Here is a 15,072-nt window from a genome sequence, read left to right on the forward strand (position 1 = left end):
GTGGACGTAGACCAGGGATTGGGTGAACCACGTTAAATCTTTGTGTCTTGTGTTAGTGTGACTTATTATTTTCTAATATTGGTTATATTTGAATGTAATTGTTATTTCTGTCTCATTAATCCTAACTATTGGTCGCTCAAATGATTATCAATACATTGATAAATCTTCAAGCTCTAAATGTCTTTGTAAGGCACTTTACAAATTTGATAAACTATAATAGTTTGAATCCACTATGAGACCTCTAAACTAAATCTCCAACCATTTGCTAGGATAGATTAGTCTCACTACCTAATCAAGCACCTTTATTGTGTTTGTCCAAGGGTTTCCAGCTCTGAGAAGCTCACCAAATCCCAAAAGGAAGGAAAATAATCCAAGTTTGTGAAAATTAGGCTCAAAATATCCTTTTATAACAACCCTTGGAAGCCTCTAGAAGAACTTTTCAAAGACCCGCTCTTTTAATAGTTTAATTGAACATGAAAAATAAAGTAACTTTATTAATCTCCTTTAATATTCCACTTAAATCACTTTTTAAAGCTTATTTAACTAATTAAATAATATTTCCCATAAAATATACTTTGTTGGATATTATTGAATAATTAATTTAAATTCTTCTCTTTTGTTTGACTATAGCCCTCCCTCAGGGGGGCATGTACGGGCTTCCTCGATTCTTGGACGTGACATATTATCTACCCTTCCCTAAGACTAGGTCAATCTTTGACACCGGTAACTGCAAGACCATCGTGATTGGGGACACCTTTGCCAAACTTTATGTCATTATGTTGAACACCATTTTATCCAAACTGCTTGATCGACTACACTACCAAGCCAGAGACCAGGCTGGCTTTAATGAGTCAGTTGTTGGCAACCATTGTTCCACTCACTCCTTTGTTTAGGGTTTTGCAGAGGTTCGAAAGAAAACTAAGGGACGAAATGACAAATTTTCTCCATTACCAATTCTGTGGCGACCTTTATTTCTTCCTAGAATCAACCCTGCTTCTAATTGATTCGACAATTTCATGAGATTTTCTTGGGTTTTACAACAATTTGTCACGTGTTTTCTTTCATTTTTTAGGGATTTAAAAATGATTTAAATGGCTTTAAATGCAAAAAGTCATTGAAAATTGGTTCAACAATTGGTCAATGGTTTTTCACAGATCGAGATTTTTTTAAGGGAAAAAGATGGTTGGCTTCAAGATTCACGATTAATTGGGTATAATCATGGTGTTTTACAAACTATTGCTTCTCTAGTTGAAATTAACAATTCAAGACTTTACTCAAATACCCAAATGGATGATTTTGGATAAACATTGTAGTGTAATAATGAACTATATATGTCTACTAGTTTGTCTCCAATACCAGTTGAAATCGATGAAGAGAGGACATTCAATTAGTTAGTTGTGCAAAAGATTGTCATTATTCAAGCAGTGTAAAAATTGCTAGCTGGGTGGTGCGGGGCACCCCTTTCTTTTTGGTTTTTTGAGTTGTTAAGGGTCAGTTAAGAGGTTGTGTGTGTTTAATAAGTTCCAATGGTCCTTGAAATTGAACTAGTCCCAATATGTTTGTAAAAGAGCCAAAATTGCTCATTAGGTCCTAGAGTTGTCAAAAGTTGCTCAATAGGTCCAAAGTTGCTAGGGATGGGCAACTAAGGTATTTGGGTAACTAATAGGTCCTAGGAATCCTAACTAGGGTTCTAGAATAGTCCTAGATGGACCCATTTGATCAAAAGATATAAAGAGCAAAAATTGCTCAAAAAGTTGCTTGAGCAAACTTTGCAATTTTTGCAAAAAGTTGCAAATGATAGTTTGGGAAGTTTTAACAACCCATGCTCAGGTATTTGAGCATGGGAAGCATATTTTGGAAGGTGAGAATGTTTCCAGTCAGATTACACACGTGTGAACTTGTTGTACGGACAATTTACTATCTTTTTCATTGTTTTTGTAGAGTTTAATGCCCTAGTACGGCTGTGTACGGATTGGGATAGATGATCCGTCTTCTGGTTTTTGTAGAGTAGTGTTTCATCTTTCTTTTGCATATACAAACTTAGTGTGAAGTTACAAGGTTGGTGAGTTGTGGAAGTTTTATTGGTGACTGGTCTGTGGTTTCCATTCATAGGGCTGCTGTCACATTAATGGCTCTAACCTGATCAGCCATAGTGGAAAATGTTTGAAACCTTGTGGGATGATAGGTTAGACTCTGTGCATATGGTTTTTGCTTTCCTTTGCATTTTTTTGACTGGTTTTCAAGTTATCAAGTGATGGCCTAGGATGACTGCTAGGAGTAGGTGAGCTAGGACAATGTGAAGATGTTGCTGCAGAGCACACCCATGATCAGACCAGGCCAATCGAATGGCATGTTGAAAAGCCCTAGGAAGTTACCTTGATAGAACAAGTGGTTGGAAAGGTTGATTTGAAGTTTGAAAGGATCTAGAGGTCTTTTGGTGAAAACTGGTCCAGAGGCCTAAAAGATAGCCTACAAACTAGGGCTTGAGGGTGAACAGGGTTGTGGGTGTTTTGAGGTTCTGTAAATTTGGATTCTAGAAGTGCTAGATGATAGCTTTCAGAATCCTAAGGTCTTTCATGGGGCTATTTGGAAGAATATGAAGAAATGGAATAAAATAGTGTTACTAGACCTAAAGCAAATAGGCCTAATTAGCCCTATTTGAAGATAGTGATTTTTAATGGTTGTTGATGTGACTAGAGGTGTTAGGCTAGGTCAAGAAGGATATGAAGGGTATCTACAACTTTAGTATAAACCAAGGAAGTGAAAGAAAGATCCTAAGCAAGGGTTAGGGTTCTGAAGGAAGGAAGGGCTAGTAGGACTAGTGCCTTAATAAGGGAGATTAAGTCTACACCAACCCAACTATACCTAGGAGGCAATTTGGGGTAAGAGTCTTGGAGGCTAAGATTGGTGGAAAGATCAAGAAAACAGGAGCCATTGGATGGTTCAAGAATTAGATCCTTAATTAGGAGTGGTTACGTGTTAGAGCCCTAGTCCCTCTGCATCACTGGGCCAATTCAAATGTTCAAGCCTGCATATTTTTTTGAGCTTGAATGATACCAGCAAGCAAATCTGTTCCATAAAATGAAAAAATTATCATTATAGAAAATAGAGCAATAATTAATTAGAATTGACCTTGACAAGCTTATAGCCGCTGTTACAAATGTGAGCTAAGAAATACATTCAAATTTAAAGCCCAATAAATGAACTTGGGTAATATTAAAATTTAAACCTAATGTAGTTTCTAATGATAAGTTGGACCATGCATGATCATGTATAGGAAAATGTGAACCTGCTAGAATTTTTTGGCATACACTCCAATAAGAATGATTTGAATGGTTTCAGAGCTTCTAAGGTTTATTTTAATTACTAGAATAAAATCTTATTTATTAACATGTGCATTGGAGTTTGTAACTTTTTTCTTCTTTAAATCCATTCAAATAGCCAATTTCATTGCAGAAAGCAGTCTTGTTGGCATAACCTTTAGATTAGGAGGACATTACAAGGATGTACTTTCTTTCTTGATTTGGTATTAACTATTTCTATCGTTGTTTTCCATAGGAATCTTTTTAATTTAATTTGCTTATGCAATCAGAATGATTTTGCTCAATTTCTTATTCTCTAAATTTTTTGGCAAAGTGCAACTTTTTGTGCAACCAAATGTAGTACAAAAATGGGCCTCACCGTTCCCCCTTATTGTGATTACCTCACCCCGATCATTACTTCCAAGATAGTGCCCTTGTATGATGACAGAATGTGTGTATTTTTACCTATAATTTCAAAGATAACCTGGATAAAGATTGAGAAAACAAATTAGTTATGTGGATATATGAAGCTTTGTGCAAACTAGACAAAATACTATATATGATTTAAAAGCATTTTAAGTGGATTTATTATATTTTTTCAGGAGAAAATAGAGTCAGCGACTGATGTTTTGAAGGCAATTCTAAAACCTATAACCAAAGGAGATGAAGAGATTGTTTGGCCTCCAAAGGACCCAGAAAGTATAATTTTGATGAAAAAGGTAGGCTTCAGGAGATGTACAAATATTGGACATTTAGTGGCATATAATTTTTTATGAAAAAGCTACAGAACAATGCATTTTACAGTAGCAATATTACTGGACACTTTGGGTATACTTTGCTTTTTTGGAAATATTCAAATAGGTAATTGTAATGTCTGATACTTAAATTTTATTTTCTAGTTTGAAATAATTTGATACAGTCCAACGAAGAATGACCAGATTTAATGTTGACTTCAATTAGTAAAAGTATATCAAAAATTCTGAAGACTATTCCTAAACTGATTTTCAATTTGTAATAATCAGCCTACTTTTGTTTGGAGATTTAACAACTAAAATAAAATACAGTTCAATATCCTTATCACTTTCTAATCACCCAGTTCTCAAGATGGGCAAGCTGAGGCCGTTCGGTATATAGGATCCCACTGTCTACAATGAAATAACACAAATGAAATATACTTGGCAGCAATCCTGACAAAAACATTAGTTATTTAGGGGTACGTGCTATGCAAGTACTAAAAGGAAAACACTTTTACACTTATTTAGCGGATTGCACAATTACAATGAGCATGAACACTTCACACTTATTCAACATAGTGCAATTACAATGCAAAAATACTTTTTGCTTATTTAGTGGAGTGTAATTATAAAGCACATACAGGTGTTATTTATTTAATAGAGTTCAGTTATAAAGCACAAGCACTGCACGCTTGTCAAGTGGAGTGCAATCACAAAACACAGTCACTTCTACTTGTTTAGTGCTAAGTGCCTTACAACAAGAACCAAAGTTGAGACCATTGGCGATACTGCCATCTTGGGTATTACAAGATTAGATCAAATGCATTACAAACATCATATAGAAACACTAACTGCCAAAGTGTTTTCCCATACCTTGTGCACTGATATGGAATGTTGGTGCAGGTCTGACTGCACTTTGTTGCTTCTGACAAACTGCCAAATCAGAACTGAATCCACTCAGAGCACACTATAAACCATTGAAGACAATACCTAGAAGCACCCAACACAAATTAGAATTGAAATATATGATAAATGAGAAAAACAACCCAAAATGACAAGGGACATGTTCCAAATACTTGTTAATACTGGATAATGGCTGGTAGCCATCATAAGATCATCCAAAATTTGCATTGTAACTCCTAAAGCTCTGAAACCCATCTCAAAAATCATGAAACTATATACATGAAATATAGCTTAAAATATAAGGAAGTAAATGTCCAGATGTAAATTTTACTTATAGTTGAATGATTATTTCATCCCTAAACATAAGACATCTCAATATAGAGTGATAGTCATATTGAAGTATGTGCATGTTTGAAACAACGTTTCACTGTTTGGCAGAACAAGTACAGTAACATGTAGAGCCCTTTCTTGAGCATGCAAACACCAAAAGATTTGGCTCAAATATGATAGGAATGAGAGTGCCTCGGTTGGCTGCCACCCAAGAGTCAATAGAATTAATTGTATGTATGGCCCTGAATTTAATAATATCTTCAAGGCCCTTTTTATTAAATAATTTAGTTTTAATCTTTTACGTTGTGTCCGCTCGTTTGTAACCCTTTGGGAAACTTGTTGGAACCTATTTATAAGGCAAGTTTGGCATTGTAGCAGGCATTGAGAATTTTTTGTTTCCTTTGTATTTGTGATTCCAGTTGAATTCTGCATTGCTCGCCATCCCGGAGGTAAGAGATCCTTCCTATTTTGACATTCACAGTTTTGCCGGGAGTCACTCCACACCCTATTCTTCCTGTTGGTCTAAATCTATGGTGTTTTCAGTTAATAACATACTTGATGTAAACCTAAGAAATATCTCCATAATCCGAGAATGCAATTATTTTGTTCCTGGTGATTGCATCCATCATTGAAGCATTTTTGTCTATTGCATGTGTTTAAGTCTTATCTATATAACACATAATACACAATAATTTATGTGCGATACCATTAAAGTGAGATAGTTAGTAACTTCTTTGCTTATCTTTTGACATTGTGAGCCTATACGAGCCACTTTTATGGAACAAAACAATCAACTTCATTACCCTTTTAAACAATTTGTATAACTTTTCAAAATGCCTGATTTGCTATGTCCATAGCAAAGTTTACTTGCTTTTTCAGAGTTTCCAACAGTTATCATGACTTTCCAATATCATCGATTGACATTACTAGAATTGGCTTCTTTGCAATCTTATAGAGATACTTGCATGAGCTCTCTTAATGTCCAGTCTTATCGGGTTTTTGAAAAAATACAATAACTTCTGCAATACACTGATGACAATTTTGCATTGGCCTCCTCATATTCTATCACCAGTTTCAGATACTTTTGAAATTTTTTAACTTGCCCAATATTGGCCAACTTTTGATCGCTCCATTTCATTTGGAATTTCCATCGAAGATTTTGAAAGCTTTCCTAAATCACCAAGCAAACTTATAATACTGTAAAAACCCCTAGCCGGCTCCAAATTTAATAAATGAATGCAGGGACTTTTATTTGCAAAATTTAGTTGTTCTCCAATTGATTTTTGAATTCTCCCAGGTTGAAAAGAGATAACAATTACAAGAAGTTTGGAAAAATGTTATAAATTCAGACTATATCTGGAATGAGATTCTTTGCATTTGATGAAAATCACAAATCAGAAATATATGTATTAATCATAGCACCGGGTTGCAGGTATTTTGCTAATTTATTAAGTTAAGACAAAGAGCAATTGCATATATATATTCTTAATACAATTCCAATTAGCAAACTGAACCTGGCTTGACTGGTTGTGGCAATGGCCGTCCCTGCTCGTATATGCTCACGGCTGAGAATGTGGATGCACAATCACCTACAGCAAAAGGGTGGTTCCAACTGAATTTCAATCAGCTGCTGTCAACAATTAAAAAGTCCACACATACCCACGGCCATGGCCCTCTGAAATACATGACGAACCAGTCTCCTGCAAACTCCAGGCAAGATGTGTTACTATTATTCTGAGTGCCACAGCTCAACGCAAAGGTGTAAAGGCTGATAACTTCACTAGGATATTGTCTTCTTTACACTCTACTGCTTACTTCCACCCACGTCTGTCAACATACAACGAAATTCACAGTCTCCAGCTAGCAATACGTCTAGCAACACAAATGTAGACTTTCAGCAATAAATCATAAGCCCACACTTTCCAAATCTCCAAGCCACAGGATTCACAGCAGGAGATTTCAACAAACATCAGATCCACTATACTTCAGCAGTGGAATAAAAACACTTCTCAGATACAGTGATGAATAGTAGAGAAGTTAGGCAATCTTAGCTATACCTCAGCAGCTAAATTGCAAGTGCAATTCTTAGAATTTCCAACCCTTATACATCAGCAAGGGCATACAGTTAAGAACCTAGGAAAAAGCCACAAAGGCACAAAATCAAATATATAATCAAGTGTGTCTTTCCCAATGAATGAGCTCTTATTTATAAGCTTTTTTTGGCCAAAAGTTTCCATAAAACTCCACTTCCGAAATCGTGGAAGTTTCCCAAAAGAACTCAACACTAGAAACTTTCCAACTTGCTTTTTAGAAATATCACTTAAAGTCATTATTATAATAATATAAACATTATTATAATAATGCAACTCAATGAATAATAAATAATTAAGAGCTTGTGCAATCATTAACCTGATTAACTGCAGGTGACGACCAAATGCCAAGCCATCCACTGCGTTGCCAAAAATAGTAAATCCACAATTAAGACCCCCAAAACACCCTGTCAGCTCACAAGGATCGCTATGGTGAACTAACTTGGCCAACTGCAAGAATCTACTAAAAATGGGGACATTACAGATAAACACTTCTTCATTCAATATTTCAGTATTGCATGAAGCTTGCTGAATCTCCCAATAAGCCTATATTTTGATCTTTGGAAGTCTTTTGATTCAAAATTATATGTTAAGATATGGTAGTGTCGATTAGGATTCAGGATAGACCTGGCAACTGCATGTGTGTGTGTGTGCATATCAATTCACATGGTGAACTGATATAGGTACATATCTACAGACATAACCTTTTTACTTGCCACCATCCTTGAAATTACCTACTGCCCATATTTTACTAAGGTGAAGACTGAACCTTCTCTTGAATCAAACATTGTAAGTTGTCTTTAATTCATTGTGCATTAAGATTTTGATTACGATCCTTGCAATATTAAGATCGGCGTCTAGAGTTATTTGTTAAACTAACTCAGATTAAGATCTGTGCTTATATTAGTTAGTTAAGTTTAACATATAACAACTGATTAGGATCAGGTTCTTAAAAATATAAACTGATCTTGCAATGGTATCTCTTCAGACCGAATAGACATATCCTCTCCTGATTGTCTATGGGCAAGTATATTTATGAGATCAAAATCAAGAGATATGAGCCATTGAAATGAATCAATAGTTCTCTCTTCTCACAGTCATCAGATCAAGTATCAGGAAAATCATAGAAACACTTGTCTCCACATTAGATTGTTATCTGATTAATATTTGCAGTGATTCATTATTACCTGGAAAATAAAATACAGATCAGTACTACTGCAGTCTAATATAAATATAGGTCAGAAATAACACAGTCTGATATAAGTTTACCAGTCTTTTATATGATATCAGAGCCAAGTTCGGAAATTCTAAGTTAAACTCGAGAAATCAGACTACCTAACTTGATAAGTATTGTCACACTTCCATCATTTAGAATGACAAATCCAATCAGATTTGAGGATTGCCTTGAGGGTACCAACAACTTCATAGCATGGAAATTGAATCGTGATGATATTAGATGAGAACAAAGTAGATTCATATGTATAAGATAAAAGGACAGAACTTGAGGATGAGCTGGAAAAATCCCAATGGATTGAAAATAACAAGAAAGCTATGAAATTGATAGTGGATTCTATGAGAGACCACATAGTACCTATACTAGCAAAGTAGACAACTGCATACCTCATGTTACAATCTCTAGAGAACAGCTTTGAGATAAATAATATAGGCATAACCCTTGCACTCAAAACACAGTTGAATCACGTAAGTATGAACAAAGGAGAATTTGTGAATGCCTTCTTTATGAGAATAATAGAATTAAGGTATCAATTATCAAACGTTGGGTATGAGATAGAAAACAAAGAATTATCCTTAATAGCTCTAAGAGGACTACCCAACTCATGGGAATCATTCAAACAAGGCATAAGTGCAAGGTCAAAACTCCCAAAATTAGACTGCCTAAGATCCGATTGTCTACAAGAAGTTAGTTAGTTACCAAAAGGAATCAAACAAATGTTCTCAAATGAAGACCTTGATGTTCTGAATACCAACCATCATAAGAAAGGAAAGAACTTTAAAAGGAAAAGAAATTTTTACAGAAAGGGCAAGCAAAGGAAAGACGCTTCACAAGTCCAATGTTTTAGATGTGATGAATATGGACATTATGCTACCAAATGCCCTGATAGACTTAAGAAACAAGTATCCTATGCTAAAGTTAGAAAAATAAACATAGAAGAGGATTCTAAGAAGTTCCTATTCTATTCAACACTATCAAATCACATTTCAAATAAATTCAATACTTGTGTGATTGATAGTCTATCATCTAGACATATCACCGGATTCCGAGAACATCTAGATACTATGGTTGAAGAAATTGAGGATGAGGTAACCATTGGAGATGACTCCGTACATCCTGTAAAAGGAGTGGGAACTTGTAACATAAAATTAGATTCATGCATCACTATTCAACTACAAGATGTACTATTTGTACCTGGAATCAAAAGAAACCTTGTATCTATATCGTCCCTAGAAGATAATGGATATAGAGTCAACTTCATGGATGGAAAAGTCTTGGCATGGCCAAAGAATGCTACATTGAAGAAAGCCAAAACTATAGGTGGAAGACATGGATACTTATACAAACTCTGCATGCAGTCAAAACAAGCACTCATTCATGAAACCTATGACTCCAATGAAATTGGGCATAGAAGATTAGGGCACATACACTTTCGAGCTCTAAAATGTATGGAAAAATCAATGACAAGACTTCCCAAACTAAACCCAATCCATAATGGGACATGCAAGGGATGTGCTTTAGGGAAAAACACTTAGGGATCATTTCAAAATAGTTTGAGCACAACCAAAAATGTATTGGAACTAGTCCACTTAGACTTTTGTGGACCTATGTCTACCCCCTCCATGGGAGGTTCCCTATACTATGTATTTTTTGTGGATGATTTTCTAGAAAGACTTGGATCTACTTCCTCAGATGTAAAGAGTCATAAGAGATTCTTAAGAGATTCAAAGAATTCAAAGCCCTAACAGAGAACCCATCTAGAAGGAAAATTAAAACCCTGAGAATTGACAATGGGAATGAATTCACTTCAGAAAGCTTTAAATAATATTGTATTAAGCCAAGACTAAGGGGGGGTTACTGCACCCTATATTCCTCAACAAAATGGAGTCGCTGAAAGGAAAAAAAAAACCATAGTCAAGGCTGCAAAGTCAATGATGTATGACCAAAACCTTGATACTTCATTTTGGGCAGAAGCGTCAAGAACAACCATCTCCATAGAAAATAGATGTCCCCATTCACATGTTGAAAATAAAACATCAGAAGAGGCTTTTATGGGGATAAAACTTGATATAAGTCATCTAAGGATATTTGGGTGTCCAATATACATACATGTACCTAAAAGAGAAAATGACAGAATTAGAATCTTATGGTAGAAAAGAAATTTTAGTAGGTTATAGTGAAACTTCTAAAGCCTGCAAAATATACCTTCTTGAATAAGGCCAAGTAGAGTTGAGCAAAGATGTTATCTTCAAGGAAAACATTGCCTACAAAAGATTAAAAAGTCTTAATTACTAGATTCTTCCTATATAGGCTGGATCTGGATCTGGATTCGTGCTTGGATCCTTGAGGATTCAAGTAGGATCCTTGATTCTGCCTGTGGATTTATCAAGATCCATGGCTTGCGGATCCAAATGGATCCACAGGCACAATCAAGGATCATGCCCGGATCCTCAAGGATCCACACCACAGCCCAAGGATCCTCAAGGATCATAATTTCATTTTTGTAATTCAATAATTCAATTTGAATGCGTTGATTTTCTTTATAATTGTGAAAATAAATCAATTATCAAGTATACTAGATTCGTAGATTCATGCTAGAATCATAGATTCATACTATGAAATGATGTAGTTTTATAATTATGTATATTTCTCTTATTTTTTAGTATATATATTTATATACACATGAATCATAATTAGGGAAAAAATCCCAAATCCACCGATCTGATTCACGTGCCCGAATCGAATTCGTTTTACGAATTGACAACTAAGCAAAAAACTCAAATGTGCTAAATTCAGAACTTACCTAAAAACATGGAGGAAGAACCTAATTTTTAGTCTCAGAGGGAGCAACCAGGAGAAACCTCTAATGAAATCCAAACTGATCTTGAGATTTAGAGGAAGCATTAAAAGGAAAATCAAAATATTAACAAGAGGAAACAACCACTTTGGGCCTAGAAGGTTGTTGAGGAAGCTGGAAACTTTGCGGCAGCCAAAGGCAATTTTAGAGAGAGCAAGAAGCCTAAATATTATCAAACTATGTGGCTCTAATGAACGATATTATAAACTTTGAACCCACGAGTGTAACTAAAGCCTTTAAACATCAATTATGGAAAGATGCCATGACAGAAGAGTATCAATCCATTCTGAAGAATGATGTATGAGATATAGTACCTAGACCTGAAGGGAAATCTATTGTCTCCTTTAAGTGGCTATTCAAAATTAACCATGCCACAGACAACAGTATAGAAAAACATAAGGCATGGTTTTTTGCAAGAGGATTTTCATAAAATGAAGGAATTGACTGAGAGGACATATTCGCACATGTTGCCAGATATACTTTCATTAGAGCACTTATAGCCATTGCTATAGCTAAGGGTTGGAAGGTACACCAGATGGAATGGGACTATCGAAGAGGAAGTCTACCTAGAACAACATGATGGTTTTGTGATTCATAGTGCAACATCCCATGTATGTAAACTAAAGAAAGCCCTTTACACACTCAAACAGGCTTCCAAAGCCTGGTATGAGAGAATTGACAATTATCTTATTGGGCTAGGCTTCTCTAAGAATGATGCAGATCCAAATCTCTACTTTAAATTTTTTAAAGGTGATATGTTAATATTAATCCAATATGTTGATGACCTATTGATTATAGGTGAAGATCACCTCAGTGTTTAATGCAAGAAATATTTGGCTTTAGAATTTGACATGAAGGACTTGGGTATTTTACACCACTTACTAGGAATGGAAGCTTGGCAGAAACCTGATAGTACTCTTCAGAGTCAAGGAAAATACATTGTTGATATTCTGAAAAGACTTGGAATGCTAAATTGCAGGCCTATGTCCACACCCATGGAAACAAACTTGCATAAGTTACTAGAGGCAGCAATAGAATCCAGATTTGTAAATCCTACCCTCTATAGATAGACTATCGGATCTTTGATGTACTTGGTTAACACACAACCTAACATTTGCTATGCAGTGAATGCATTAAGTCAGTTTATGTGTGGACCACGAGAGATACACCTTCTTGTTGCTAAACACATATTGAGGTACCTATAGCCTACATGGTACTATTGGATATGGGCTCAAATATAAGAATGTTGATTTAGGCTTACATGGATAGTCAGACTCAGATTGGGCTGGAATGTGACTGATTGAAAAAGCACGTTTGGGTATTGTTTCATCTTGGGATCAGTTGTGATTTCTTGGATAAGCAAGAAGCAATCTTCCGTATCACAAAGTTTTATTGAAGAGGAATATATTACAGCTGCCATGGGAACTAGAGAAGTGATATGGCTTTGACTGTTGATTGTGGGATTATTTGGGGAATCCCTGAGACCTACTACTGTCCACTGTGACAATCAAAATTGCGTCAAGCTCTCAGTGAATCTTGTTTTCTATGATCGACCCGAGCATATAGAGATCCCTTATCACTATGTGAGGGATATGGTTGGAAGGAAAGTAATCTCGTTGGAATATATTTGTACAAATGATCAAACAACTAACATTCTTACCAAGTCTCGCTCCAGAGTTGAAGTGGAGCACTTTAGAATGAAACTTGGTATGGTTGAAATGTGATTCATTGAGACTAAATATCAAGATTTGTTCTATTTGTACTAATATATATATATATATATATATATATTGAAGATGTTTAATGTGTAAACTCTTTTGTCATGTGTGTGACTCTGACTTTATGGGCCTTCCTTGTGTATATTACGGAAAGGTAACAATCTTTTTGATAATATGCTCTTGTATCCAACACTGTAAGGTGATGACCTTACGATGTTTACTATCATGACGAATATCATGGTGACTTGATACTCATGGAAATGTCTTGATAGTTAATATCTCCTGGACTAATTGATTGATATCATGGTGACTTGATATCTGTTGTGAATCAATATGCTCTTAATGAGATAATCATGGTGGACGTTATGTGACGTAATGTCTTTGGACATGCCATGACATGTTATGGTAGACATCATGTGAAGTGGTGTTAGTACAAATATTATAACTAGGATATGTAAATATCATGATGACTCGATACTTTGTATACTCCTTGATATCTCATTCTAGCTGATATCTAAACTGGTTCTCACATAGTTACCTTCCCTAGCTAAGAGGGAGTGTTAAGACACGGTAGCATTGGTCACGATTCAGGATAGACATGGCAACTGTATGTGTGTGTCCATATCAATTCACATGATGAACAAATATGCACACATATCTACAGACATAACCTTTATATTTGCCACCATCCTTGAAATTACCTACTGTCCATATTTTACTGAGTTGAAGACTGAACCTTCTCTTGAATCAAACATTATAGCTTTTCTTTAATTGATCATGCATTAAGAACGTTATTATGATCCTTGCAATAATAAGATCAACGTCTAGAGTTATCTGTTAAACTAACCCAGATTAAGATCTGTGCTTATATTAGTTTGTTAAGTTTAACATATAACGACCAATTAGGATCGGGTTCTTGGAAATATAAACTAATCTTGCAATGGTGTCTCTTTAGACTGAATAGACATATCCGCTCTTCATTGTCTATTGGCAAGTATATTTATGAGATCAAAATCAAGAGATATGAACCCTTGAAATCAATTAATAGTTCTATCTCTTCTCACAATCACCAGATCAAGTATCAAGGAAAATCACAGAAACACTTGTCTCCACATTGGATTGTTATCTAATTAATATTTGTAGTGATTGATTATTACCTGCAAAATAAAATACTTACCAGTACTAGTGCAGTCTAATATAAATATAGATAAGAATCAACACAGTCTGATAGGTGCCAGCTATTAGACAGACAAAATGCACTAAAAGTAAAAAAAAATTCTTCAAATTTCCAAAAATACAGTTATTTTTTCTCAATTTTTTTTGCTGTTTTCAATTACAAAACATACAAATCACAAATGCTGAAAATTTCGGGGAAATCTGTTGTGTTTACGATTTTTTCAATTTTTGTTAAAGGTGCATTTTGTCTGGAGGATAGTCGTGTCCCAGTCTGATATAAGTTTATCGGTCTTTTACATTATGAAACCTCCATTACTGATAGTGTCTTCTGTGGGTCACCTTCGTGTCATAATAATTGTCACCCTTTAGATTATCAACTTCTCCAAAAACTTCCACAACTTTACTATGCTTTTGATCAATGAAAACACATCCTTTGGTGATTTTGGGTACTTACTCAATTCTTAAAAGTTTTTGACAACATGGTGATTCTAAGTCTTATCGACATTTTAAGAGGTGACCCAAACATAGTATGTTTTGGAATAAGGGTACAAAATGAAAGTTCAAATTTTGGCTATTTCAGAATTGGGGCCAACAAGTTTGTACAATTGTTGAAGGATTTCATGAATGAATGTGAACCTGCAAACTTGAAAACTGGTGAAATCTAGATGATGATGTTACAACAGGTTATTGGTGGTATTTTATTAGATGAGTAACAAAATCTTGTTTAT

General features: G+C 35.1%; 1 protein-coding gene across 4 annotated transcripts in view; it reads left to right on the forward strand.

Moving 5' to 3' along the window:
- Positions 1-15,072, forward strand: part of LOC149555771 (uncharacterized) — a 225,284-nt gene that overhangs the window by 87,648 nt on the left and 122,564 nt on the right. For all 4 annotated transcript variants that reach the window (XM_089829926.1, XM_089829929.1, XM_089829927.1 and 1 more), the window contains one exon: positions 3,905-4,021. In XM_089829926.1, the coding sequence (XP_089686052.1) occupies positions 3,905-4,021 (117 nt within the window). The remainder of the gene's footprint in view (positions 1-3,904; positions 4,022-15,072) is intronic.

This window comes from Cupressus sempervirens, chromosome 5 (genome assembly GCF_028749045.1).
Source record: "Cupressus sempervirens isolate cs-2001-9-10 chromosome 5, ASM2874904v1, whole genome shotgun sequence".
NCBI lineage: Eukaryota > Viridiplantae > Streptophyta > Pinopsida > Cupressales > Cupressaceae > Cupressus > Cupressus sempervirens.